The 12,219-nt window shown below is 52.3% G+C and overlaps 1 protein-coding gene across 2 annotated transcripts in view; it reads left to right on the top strand.

Annotated features, from left to right (window-relative positions):
* Positions 1–12,219, top strand: part of LOC144737946 (transmembrane protease serine 6-like) — an 85,322-nt gene that overhangs the window by 14,550 nt on the left and 58,553 nt on the right. Inside the window, exons 5-7 of one of the 2 annotated variants that reach the window (XM_078620852.1) lie at positions 6,960–7,098; positions 9,374–9,612; positions 11,995–12,113. In XM_078620852.1, coding sequence (XP_078476978.1) covers positions 6,977–7,098; positions 9,374–9,612; positions 11,995–12,113 — 480 coding nt within the window. In that variant the 5' untranslated portion in view covers positions 6,960–6,976. The remainder of the gene's footprint in view (positions 1–6,959; positions 7,099–9,373; positions 9,613–11,994; positions 12,114–12,219) is intronic. The other variant, XM_078620851.1, reaches the window with a different exon arrangement.

The following is a 12,219-nucleotide window of genomic DNA, read 5'->3' as shown; positions in this document are numbered from 1 at the left end:
CAGCTGCCGTTCGTGCTGACGCTCGGCCGAGTTGCGGGGACATCAAAGTGCGGGCCTCCACGGCGGTCGCTGCGCTACACCAAAGGCTGCCCCCGCTGAAGGAGTTTGTGGCTGAGGAGGGCGACTGGGGGGGATTTCAGCGGCGCTTCCTCGCGCATCAAGAGATGGCGGGGTGGTCAGACGACGAAGCCCTCTGCGCACTACCGGCGCTCCTTGACGGCGACGCCCTCGCCGCTCTTACGTCCGCATCGAGGGACAAGCGCTCTACTCTTCAGATGGCGCTGCAATTGCTGGCTGGGGTTTACGGACCCTCGGCGGAGTGTAGGCAGCGATTCTACGATCGCCAGCGGGGTGCGAAGGAGTCGCCCCTCGCCTACCGTACGAGCCTTCTGGCGCTCGCAAAGACGGCCTTCCCTCGTATGGATGACCAAGGCGTCGACGCCATGGTCACCGAGAAGATCCTTCTGCTGGCGGACGACCTGGACGTCGCTATCGTCGTGCAGGAGGACGCAGAGATGGGTTCCCTCCAAGCGGCGCGGCTCCTCCACGCCAACCTCCTGTCGCAGCGAAGGAAGGCCAGCAGGGCAGCTGCCGGCCGTACGGTGGCTGCCATCACCCCACCGACGGAGGAGGTCTACGCCGCCGACTTCCGACAGCAGCAACGGATGGGAGCACGGGCGGACCGGGATGGGTCGGCCCGCTCCGACCGCCCGTCTTCACCACCTGCGCTCCCGCGCTGTTATAACTGCAGCATCCGGGGCCACGTCGCCTCGGGGTGCCGCTCCCCTCGACAGCGGGGGACGACGCCTCGCCGGGACGCCGGCCCTCCTCCTCCTCCTCCCAAGCTCCACCGACATGACCCGGCGAGTCGCGGCACCCCACATGTTTGGCCGAAGCACACACCCGTTACACATGTACACACCGCAACGAACGGGGGGCCAACATTGCACACCGTGGGGCCAACACGAACCACTATGGGGACCGAATTCGAACCCACCCAGTGGTCCGTGTTGGCCCATCGCGTTCTAGCTGCGTCGTCGGGGTCGTCGGCCGTAGTAGGGTATATTGACGGGGTCGAAGTGCGTATCCTCGTCGATACAGGTGCGTCGGCAACCATCATTTCGGAACTAATATACAACATTCTCCCTGTCCAAAGTCGTCCCTTACTACCGGTTAATGTCCCATTCTACGCTGCTAACGGGGGCTCACTGGGTATCATGGGTCAGATTCGCGCGCAAATTTCGATCGGTGATATTAAATTGTCCGGCCCTATTTTTGTGTCCTCCTCGCTGGCGGTTCCGTGCCTGCTGGGGACGGATTTCTTGGGCAAAATGCCGATTCGGATTATGATTAATCAGGGTTGCATTGAACTCCCGTCGGGACGGCGGATGGCGTTTTTGCCTTCCCCTACTACGGATCGCTCGGCGTTCGCGACGGTACCCGCGTTTGTAGTTCAGACGGTTCGCGTGCCGCCGGGGGCACAAATGTTGGTGCCCCTAAAGGTTCGTAGGCCCTTCGCTAAGGGTGTTGGGGACCAGGGTGTCCTGCTGGGGCCATCTAGGGCTGGGGTTAGCGGGCCGCATTTGATTCCCGCTCAGACCATTATAAGGGGGGACGGGGACCCCTTCATCGCGGTCCTCAATGTGGGGTCGCAGGCCGTGGTAATTCCCCAAGGGACCGTGCTTGCTCACGCAACGCCGGTGCCCTGTGAGGAGTCTGTCGCAAATCACGTGCACGCTGCCACTCTGCCGACTCCACATTCGGACACCGATGAAGGGTGGCTTGAGGCGCTTTGTGCGGGATCGACGGACCTGTCGGATGTAGAGCGTCAAAAACTTAGGACACTATTGCGCGAATTCGCCGATGTGTTTAGTCAAAACAAATTCGATCTGGGCTGCACCCATTTGCTGCGTCACCATATTGATACTGGTGACAGCGCGCCCATATGCCAAAATCCCTTCCGGCTGAGTCCCGCCGAGAAGGACCATGTCAAATCGGCTGTTGATGACATGTTAGCCGCCGATATCATTTCTCCCTTTACCAGCCCGTGGGGAGCACCGATCGTTCTGGTAAAGAAACAGGATGGATCGTTGCGGTTTTGCGTCGATTTTCGCCGCCTCAACAAAATTTCCGTTGCTGACGCATACCCGCTTCCCCGTATTGATGAATCGCTCGACGCCTTGGCGGGGGCGCGATTCTTCTCCACATTGGATTTGCTTTCGGGATTCTGGCAGCTTCTTCTGGACGATGAATCTAAGCCTAAAACCGCATTCCGTACGCCACATGGTCTCTTCCAATTTAACCGGTTGCCGATGGGATTACACTCGGCGCCGGCGACTTTCCAGCGATTGATGGAATTGGTTTTGGCTGGATTGCAGTGGGATTCGTGTTTAATCTATTTGGACGACGTTATCGTCTTTAGCAGAACATTTGACGAGCATCTCCAGAGGTTGCGGGCCGTTTTCCTCAAAATGCGGGCTGCTAATTTGAAATTTAAACCCCAAAAGTGTCATTTGTTGCGCGAATCGGTACGTTATTTGGGGCACATCGTAGGGCGCTCGGGTATTGCTACCGATCCCGCCAAAACGCAGTGCGTCAGCTCCTGGCCGACTCCCACCTCGGTGGGAGAGGTCAGGAGCTTTGTTGGTTTCGCGTCATACTACCGACGCTTTGTCGCGGACTTTGCCACCATTGCTAAGCCCCTGCACGCTTTGACGTCAAAGGGGGTCCGTTTCCATTGGGGACAGGAGGAGGAGGCTGCGTTCCGCTCACTTCGGGACGCTCTGGTTAATGCCCCTCCCCTGGTTTATCCCGATTTTTCAAAACCCTTTGTGCTCGATACTGACGCGAGCAACACAGGTATTGGGGGCGTGCTGTCCCAGGTGGTCGAGGGCGTCGAACGGGTGGTCGCGTACGGTAGCCGAGTGTTGTCTCCAGCGGAGCAACGATATTGTGTCACGCGTCGGGAACTGCTGGCAATTGTCTACTTCATCCAGCAGTACCGGCCGTATCTGTACGGACAGTGTTTCACCGTCCGTACAGACCATGCAGCGCTACAGTATGCCCTGCGAGTCCAACAACCATCGGGACAATTGTCTCGATGGCTGGAGGTTCTCCAGGATTTTGATTTTCAGACCACGTACGGTAAGGGCGTTCGCCACACCAACGCGGACGCCCTGTCACGCATGCCGACCACCCCCGAATGCGCATGCCTCCTGGGGTCGGGTCGGTGCAGGCATCCTGCTGAATTGCCTGTCCCGGTCTTGGCGGCTGCTGATGACGCAGCATCAATGACTAATTCTATCGCACAACAGGGTTCTGATTCCCTGTTGGGGTTGCCTGCTACGGAATGGGGCCGGTTGCAAATGGAAGATACTTCCCTCCTTGCGTTGCGCCGCCGCGTCAGGGACCGGGGGCGGGGGAGGGGTGATGCCGACGCATGGGAAATGCTCGGTGGGTTGTTAATGCATTGGGACGGGAAATCCCATCGCCACCGGCTGGTGGTCCCTTCGGGGTTACGGGGTAGGGTGGTGTGGGCCGCTCACGAGCGCCTCCTCCACCTGGGTACCCAAAAGACCCTGGCCTTGCTCCAACTTGATTTCTTTTGGCCGGGCATGACAAGGGATGTCGGGGATCTATTAGGATCGTGCCCTAGATGTGCGCAGCGCAAACCACCAGCGAAGGAGTCGAACCCGCCCCTGCAATCTATCAGGGTTTCCCGGGTGAACGAACTCGTCGCGCTGGACATTCTAGGACCGTTCCCCGCCACCCCCAGGGGAAATAGGTATTTGCTAACCGGGGTTGAATATTTCACGCGCTGGCCTATGGCCTGGCCCCTGGCCAACCAGTCGGCGGCAGCCATCGTGGAGGCCTTTGTCCAGGGATACGTCCTTGACAAAGGTGCTCCCGAGAGGCTGCTGACCGACCAGGGTAAACATTTTTCAAGCAAATTGCTCAAACAGGTCTGTGAGATCCTTGGCACTAAAAAGATTCGCACCTCTCCATATCACCCACAAACCGACGGGATGGTCGAGCGGTTGCATCGTACCATCACGTCGATGTTGTCGCAGCACGTTTCTGACTCACAGACGGATTGGGATTTGAAAATTCAGGGGGTCCTGTCAGCATACCGGTTGGCCCCCCATGCTGCGACGGGATTTTCCCCCTTTTTCCTTATGTATGGCCGCGAACCGGAGCCACCTGTTCAGGCCCAACTGCAGATCCCGGCGCCGCAGGGAAAAACTCAATTGGCCGAACATGTTAAATTCAACCTGGAAAAATTAACGGAGGCACGGGATGCTGCCATGCAGAATTCTGCCAGGCGGCAGAGGGCTAATGAGTGCCTCAGAATGGGTCGCGCGCATGTGATACAGTGGAAGCCGGGGGACAGGGCATGGTTGCACTGTCCCCAGGTACCGCTCGCGTCCTCCTCTAAACTGCTGCGACCGTGGCGGGGTCCCGTCGAGGTGGTTGAGGTCCTGAGACCTCAGTGCGTGCGCATTCAATGGGGGAGGCGCCGGTGGTTTGTACACCCCTCCAGGCTAAAACCCTTCGTTGCGGTGCGAGATCCCACTACACACGCGCGTGGCCAAACATGTGGGGGGGCGTCCGACTCAGAGGGGTCTTCTCCGTTGCTCCCGCCTAACGTGCTGCCGGCTGTCCCACCCCCAGGTGCACCGGGAGTGACGGGCTCACGCCCGACGACCCCCGCAGGTGATGCTGAGGGTCTTGCGACGTCGGCAACAGACTCGCTCTGTGATGAACACCTGCCGGCCGACGACCTGCCGGCCGACGGCCTGCCGGCCGGGCCTGTCCCGTGTGATGGGCCTGCGGCGAGGACGCGCGCAAAAATGCGCAAACTCTTGTGAAAAAAAAGAAGAAAAAAAAAATAATTATTTTTTTTTTTTGCATCTTTTGTGGGTTCTCTTTCCGGTGTACATTCGCATGTTGTGCTCACGGTGTGGGGCGTCCGTGCTGTGTTCCCGGCACGTGCCGCGCTGCGTTGTACGATTATTGTGTTGTGTGTGTTGTGTGTGTTGTGTGTGTTGTGTGTGTTGTGCGTCGTCTGTGGGGGGGCTGGAGGGGGACTCCAGGTAAAGATACACGTGTATATACGCTCGTCCTACGGTTTTCGTATTTATTCGCGGGGGGTTCGTCGGGTTATTTTTCCTTCCTGTTGTTCTTCTCGTTGCGTTATTGTTGAAAAAAATGAGGCACACGCTGGGGGATCGAGGGCTGAATAAACTTTTATTGTCAATGTTGCAGCCGGGACGGCTGCGAGCTGTACAGGGGGGGGTGATGTAGGGGTCTTACGGAGGAAATATGTGTAGAGCTGATATGTATGGGATCCTACGGGAAACTAGCACAGTGGGCGGGGCTACGTCAGTGCACGGGCAGGTGCCCTCTACGACGTCCGCGCTTCGGACGTTACGATCCCCCGGGGCCCCACCCCTCAGGGAGGGGGATGTATAAAAGGGGAATGTATCGGGGGGCTCGGGAGTGTTGGGTTAGCTAAGAAGAGAAGACGGAAGACGTCCTAGATAGAGCCCTGGTCTCCCCCTGGTACGCCGTCCTTGTCAGGACCGCGCAGGCTCGAGCCAGTGGCGTGGTGCCAGAGCCAGAGCCAGTGCTGGTCTGGACTCTGAGTACCGGGCCCGACTGACCAGTGTCGGGCCAAGATAGCCTCCCCTAGTCCACGAGAGGAGGACTCTGAGGCAGGCTAGGGTTAGCTAGGAGGTGTGTCCTCAGATAGACGGGTGAGGGGGGCCAATACCCCCTCAAGTGTGTATGTCACAACGTTTGGTGTAATAAACCTCAGTGTGCCTCAACCCCGGGTGTCGACCTGTATTCGACGGTACTACACAAGCGTAGAGAAGGTAGAAAATGACTGTGGTCGAGAAGACCTGAAGCTTCGTGTGGAGCGACAGATCAGGTAGCTTCCACGCAGCGTTACACAACCGATTAAAGATAATGCCGCTCAACTGATTCTGCTGTCAACCCGGAGTTGGTTATGAGCACACTGCCCAGGTATGGGAAACTCTCCAATCTCTCCACAACTGCCCCATCACCGATTGGGAGTGGTGGGGGTGGAGTGTCCGATTGCACAAAATAACCAGGCAGGTTCTTAGTTTTTGGTGGGGCTTTTGGTAAGGCCCCACCTCTTACTGGCAAGTTCCAGGTTCAGCAGCAGCGCCTCCAACTCCTCCTCTGAGTGAGCAGCAATTACCAGATTTGCATACGTAACATTGGATTGACCAATAGGGAGCCATACCTTGACCGCCCCCTTTTGTCACTGTGGTGGCTACAGACGCCATGAGGGTAATGGCCAATCGAAGTTTGCCTTCCCCCCCATGGCACTGCTCACCCCAACCTTGCCGTCCGGCACCAATGAGTAGCTATGGGGTTGTTTTACCAGACTCAACAACAACAACAACAACCGCCATTCGCCACTAAGTGGCGGTGACGTCACCACGACGCTTGTGCCAGGCCATGTGCACCTTGAGGCTACCACGTGAAGTGTCGAACGCCCGCTGGCAGGAGGTCACGGGGCAGACCCAGCAGGTGCCACGGGTCGACTGACTGAGATGACCGAGAAGACACAGTGACACACACACTGACACCACACACACACTGACACACACTGACACACAACAACAACCGACATTCACCACGAAGTGGCGGTGACGTCACCACGACGCTTGTGCCAGGCCATGTGCACCTTGAGGCTACCACGTGAAGTGTCGAACGCCCGCTGGCAGGAGGTCACGGGGCAGACCCAGCAGGTGCCACGGGTCGACTGACTGAGATGACCGAAATGACCGAGATGACTGGCTGATGCACCACCTGTGCCCCCTACTGTGCCAACTTGCCAGACACACACACAGACACAAAGACACCGACACACAGATCTCTCTCTCATACGCCGATCGCTATCGCCCCCACCCCCTTCCCCGGCACAGACTGTGGAGTGGAAACGATGGGGCAGACGCAGCCGTGGCTTGCCCAGCTGCAAAGCACCAGCGGGAACTTTCCTCCGTGCGACTCGACGCTCCTCAACGGGCAGTGGCTCCTCACCAGCGCGTCCTGTTTCAACGGCACGTGAGTGGTGACTTTTAAATTTTTTTGTTAAAATGTTTACTTAACATTTGTTAAAAAAAATATTTGTTCAGATTTTTACATAATTTTTTTAAAATATATTCATGTTTTTAGAATTTGTTGTTGTTATTTTTACTATACATTTTAACTTATTTTTTTAAATCATTATATTAGTGTACATTGTTATTATTATTTTACATAATTGTATTATAATTTTAAATTAGCATTTTAATATTGGAAATGTTTACTTTATATGCTTTTTAAACGTACCCAATTAGTTACTTATTTCAGCACTAACCGGTGTTATGTGTGTGTTGGAAAGAAACTTTTATCATTTTTTTATTAAAATGTTTACTTAACATTTTTTATTTTTACATAATTTTTTTATATATTCATGTTTTTATAATTTATATTTTTACTATACGTTTTTTATCATTATATTAGCGTACATCGTTATTATTATTATTTTACGTAATTTTATTATAATTTTCAATTACCATTTTAATATTGGAAATGTTTACTTTATATGTTTTTAAACGTACCCAATTAGTTACTTATTTCAGCACTAACCGGTGTGTGTGTGTGTGTTCGAGAGTAACCCCGCTGCAACATTTACAATTCTAGTTAACATATCGTTTTGCCGCTAAAAACAAAATAGCTGCAGAAGAAAAACAAATCTGCGTTTTACAAACGGGCTCATCAAAGTCCAGAACTAAACCACATTGGAATGTTGTGGCAGGACCTGAAGCGAGCTGTCCCTGCAAGGCAACTCCTCAAATGCCGCCGATTTTAAGGAGTTCTGTAAGGAGGAATGGACCAACATTCCTCAAATGCGATGCGAGACTGACCAACGGGTTACAGGAAACTCATTGCTACTCAAAGGGGTGTCACCAATTACTGAATCTAAAGGGTGCACATACTTTTCACACATCGTGCTTATTGAATGTAGGATCATTTGAGGATAAATAAATGTTGAAAGAGTATCATGTTTTTGTGTCATTTGTTTAACTGGGTTATATTTATCAATTATTACGACTTAGATTAAGATCAAATAACATTTTTGCTTTGAAATGTGTAAAATATGTGAACATCCTGAGGGTGTCACAAACTTGCACTGTATATACAGTGAGGGAAAAAAGTATTTGATCCCCTGCTGATTTTGAACGTTTGCCCACTGACAAAGAAATGATCAGTCTATCATTTTAATGGTAAGTTTATTTGAACAGTGAGAGACAGATTAACAACAACAAAATTCAGAAAAGCGCATGTCAGAAATGTTATAAATTGATTTGCATTTTAATGAGGGAAATAAGTAATTGACCCCCTCTCAATCAGACAAAATGAGCAGGGGATGAAATACTTTTTTCCCTCACTGTATATCTATGTCGACGGTCATGACAAAGCAAATCGATGGCTCACAAGTGACGTCATCACATCTACCCCTCTATTTAAGGAACGAAACGGGAGGATTTTTCCACAAATCTGGCTGTCACCTGATGAAGCTAGTTGTAATTACTGGCGAAACGTCGTACTCAGATTGTAAATGTTGTGGCTTTGCTCTCCAACACACCGGTGTGCTGGACTAGTATTGAAGTGGCAAGTTTTAGTAGTAGGTTTTTACCCTTTCAACTGGTACAAAAACTGACACCTTTATACAAGGCATCATGTTTGCAATAACCGCAACACAAGCAGTCAAAATGCAAACAAAAAGAAACAACTCTGATGATGATAATGATATGCACTGTCCTTGAAGATGATTGGTCCACACCCGAGACAGCTTTTCTTAGAGCCTAGTCTCCATTGGTGTTGGACCAGATGACGCCAAAAGGCGTAAAACTCAAAGACAGCGCACTATCAGAGTATTGAGAGCTCGGGGTAAGCATTTACACTATGAGACATCTCCTTTACCAGTGGCAAAATATAGTAGTAGGTTTTTACCCTTTAAACTGGTACAAAACTGACACCTTTATACAAGGCATCATGCTTGCAATAACCGCAACACAAGCAGTCAAAATGCAAACATGATGCCTTGTATAAAGGTGTCAGTTTTGTACCAGTTTAAAGGGTAAAACCCTACTACTATATTTTGCCACTGGTAAAGGAGGTCTCATAGTGTGGCAAGTTCTATTTACGTGACAAACCTTACCCATTGGCTGTGTCGGGTGGTGGCGGGTTTCAAGACACGTTTATATATTTACTCGATCTAACCCAACAAAAACCTGTATTATAATTAGATGTTTTCTTTGCACACTCGACAAAAACTGTGAACGCACCGCAGGTCCGCCCTGCCTGTCGACTGGCGGGTAGCCTTCAAGAACAACAACAACTTGCAACCCCTCGCCGCCATCCACCTGCATCCCAAGTTCAACGCCACCACCTCCGACTACGACGCTGCGCTGGTGCAGCTGAGCTACGCCATTCCCCTTTCGGATGCCGTGAGGCCGGCTTGCCTCCCGGACAAGCGCGAGCCAAATCCCCTGCCCGGGAAGTCCTGCTCCGTCGCGTCCATCCAAGCGGGTAAAACTATTCGTCGCGGGTGGAGGTTGGTTGTTGTTCAAGTTAATTTGACCGAACCGGTGCGCCGATCCTAAAAGTTCAATTTCTTTTGAAAGGAAAAACATTAAAAAAAATGTGTTTTCTTATTTCACTGGTGGGTGAGGCCCCCTCCCCCACTTCAGCTTCTATCTATGTAGCTCATACTGGTAGGAACCTCCTGGTACCAACAGCCCACAGGGGATTATTGTGTCCGTCGTGCATGTGTAGTGGTGGTATTGACGTGCGCCGACTGTGACAGTGATGGATCACGGGGCGGCGCGGGGTGCGGGGTTGGGCACGCGTTGTGGGCGTGGTGTGGACGCGCGCGCCGGGAGTGACAGATGACGGGGCGGCGCGGCGTGAGTGGTGAGGCACGATGAGATGTGGGAAAAGAGGATCGTAGCCAGCGCCCGGCGATTGGTCGAATAAGTGGGTGCTCGCAGTGACGTCCGCAGGTGGGGTATAAAGGGGGACGCGCGAGAGCACTCGGAGAGAGTTACCCAGTTGAAGACCCGAAGACGGAGCTGAAGACCTAGTGCCACGAGACCCCTAGTCCCGCCGTCCTTGTGGGGACCGGGGCCCTGTGTGGCTCGGAGGCGAGGCTGTGGGACCCGGGGTCCGACGCCCCCGTGGGTCGGGCTGGGGACCCACAGTCGAGACGGATACCCCGGGCAGGGAGTGTCCCGAGTAGCTCAGGGGCGTTAGTCGCCGAGTAGCTAAGTGGATGTTGGTCATCCGAGTAGCTCAGTGGCGTTAGTCGCCGAGTAGCTAAGTGGGTGTTTGTCACCCGAGATACTAAGTGGATGTTGGTCATCCGAGTAGCTCAGTGGGCGTTAGTCGCCAAGTAGCTAAGTGGGTGTTTGTCACCCGAGATACTAAGTGGGTGTTTGTCACCCGAGATACTAAGTGGGTGTTTGTCACCCGAGATACAAAGTAGGTGTTAGTCACCTGTGAACGAGTTGGATAAAATAAAGAGTGTGTTACCCGTGAAGTCGTCTCCCGCCGAGTTACTACACTACACATGGAGGGGCTGGGTGGGGAGGGTGGGGCTGGGTGGGGAGGGGCTGGTCACCCGTGGTGCGATAGAGCGTGAGATGATGCGTAACGCATTGCCTGGACAAAGACCGAGGTGCGTGGTGGTGAATAGCATGTTGAAGCATCCAGCAGCATCCCAGTCTCTCGTGCGATGATGACGATGTTGATGACGATGATGACGACGATGATGATAACGATGATGATAATGACGATGATGACAATGATGACGTTCATGATGACAACAATGATGATGACAATGAGGATGATGATGACGATGATGATGACGATGATGACGTTGATGAGGACAATGATGACGTTGATGATGACAATGATGATGATGACAACAATGATGATGACAATGAGGATGATGATGACGACGATGATGACAATGATGACGTTGATGATGACAACGATGATGATGATGACAACAATGATGATGACAATGAGGATGATGATGACGATGATGATGCCAATGATGACGTTGATGATGACAATGATGACGATTATGATGATGACGATTATCATAATGACGATGATGACAATGATGACGTTGATCATGACAACGATGATGATGACAACACTGATGATGACAATGAGGATGATGACGACGATGATGATGACAATGATGACGTTGATGATGACAACGATGATGATGACAACAATGATGATGACAATGATAATGATGAAAACAATGATGACAATGATGATGCTGACAACAATGATGATGACAACAATGATGATGACAATGATGATGATGACAACAATGATGATGACAATGATGATGACAACAATGATGATGACAATGAGGATGACGATGATGATGACAATGATGATAAAGATGCAACTGTTGCAACCACCGCTTATTCCTACTCGCGCTGCGAGATCATTTCGTTCACTTAATTCCGTCACGCTGCTTATCCCCAAGTGGCTTCCCCACCAAAAAAAAACGCGTTCCATACCATACATCCATCACCGTGTTGTGTGTCTAATACATGTTATGGAAATGCGCAACATCATAAGAGAACCAAACTGTGATTAGGTTTTATGGTTGAACTTTTTCCACACCGTACGTAGACATCCGCGGATAATTGGAGGTTTGGGTGCAATGGACAACAAACTCTCAATGCAACATAAATTTCATTCATTGTTCGCTGTACCCTCCTCTGTCGTCAAACAGTAGCTCCCCCCGCACCCGACGACAAAGATCGCCCTCCACCTGTTTTTCACCCGCGGGGACATCCGCGCCTTGCGGGGAAAGAAAACCTGAGCGGGCGCATCGCACGGGCTGTGAGACGCGTTCCTTTCGTCTTTCCCTCCGTCGCGTTCCAGGTTCGCAGATCGTGAGACGCGTGAGCATCGTGGGGCAGGAGGAATGCCGAGCCGTCAACAGCAGCAGCGCCAGAGCCGTCACCAGCAGGATGATCTGTGCCTCCAATCAGTTTTGCGGGGTGAGCGGAACGGATGGGTTTGCACGCACTGCACGTACGTACATGGGTCTGAACTCCTCTTCGCAACGTACGTGCGTAGCCAACTGTGGGCTAATCAGAGGCACGG

The sequence above is a fragment of the Lampetra planeri genome, chromosome 76 (assembly GCF_965212315.1).
Source record: "Lampetra planeri chromosome 76, kcLamPlan1.2.h2, whole genome shotgun sequence".
NCBI classification, from domain to species: Eukaryota; Metazoa; Chordata; class Hyperoartia; order Petromyzontiformes; family Petromyzontidae; genus Lampetra; species Lampetra planeri.
This window is presented reverse-complemented; position numbering and strand designations above follow the sequence as displayed.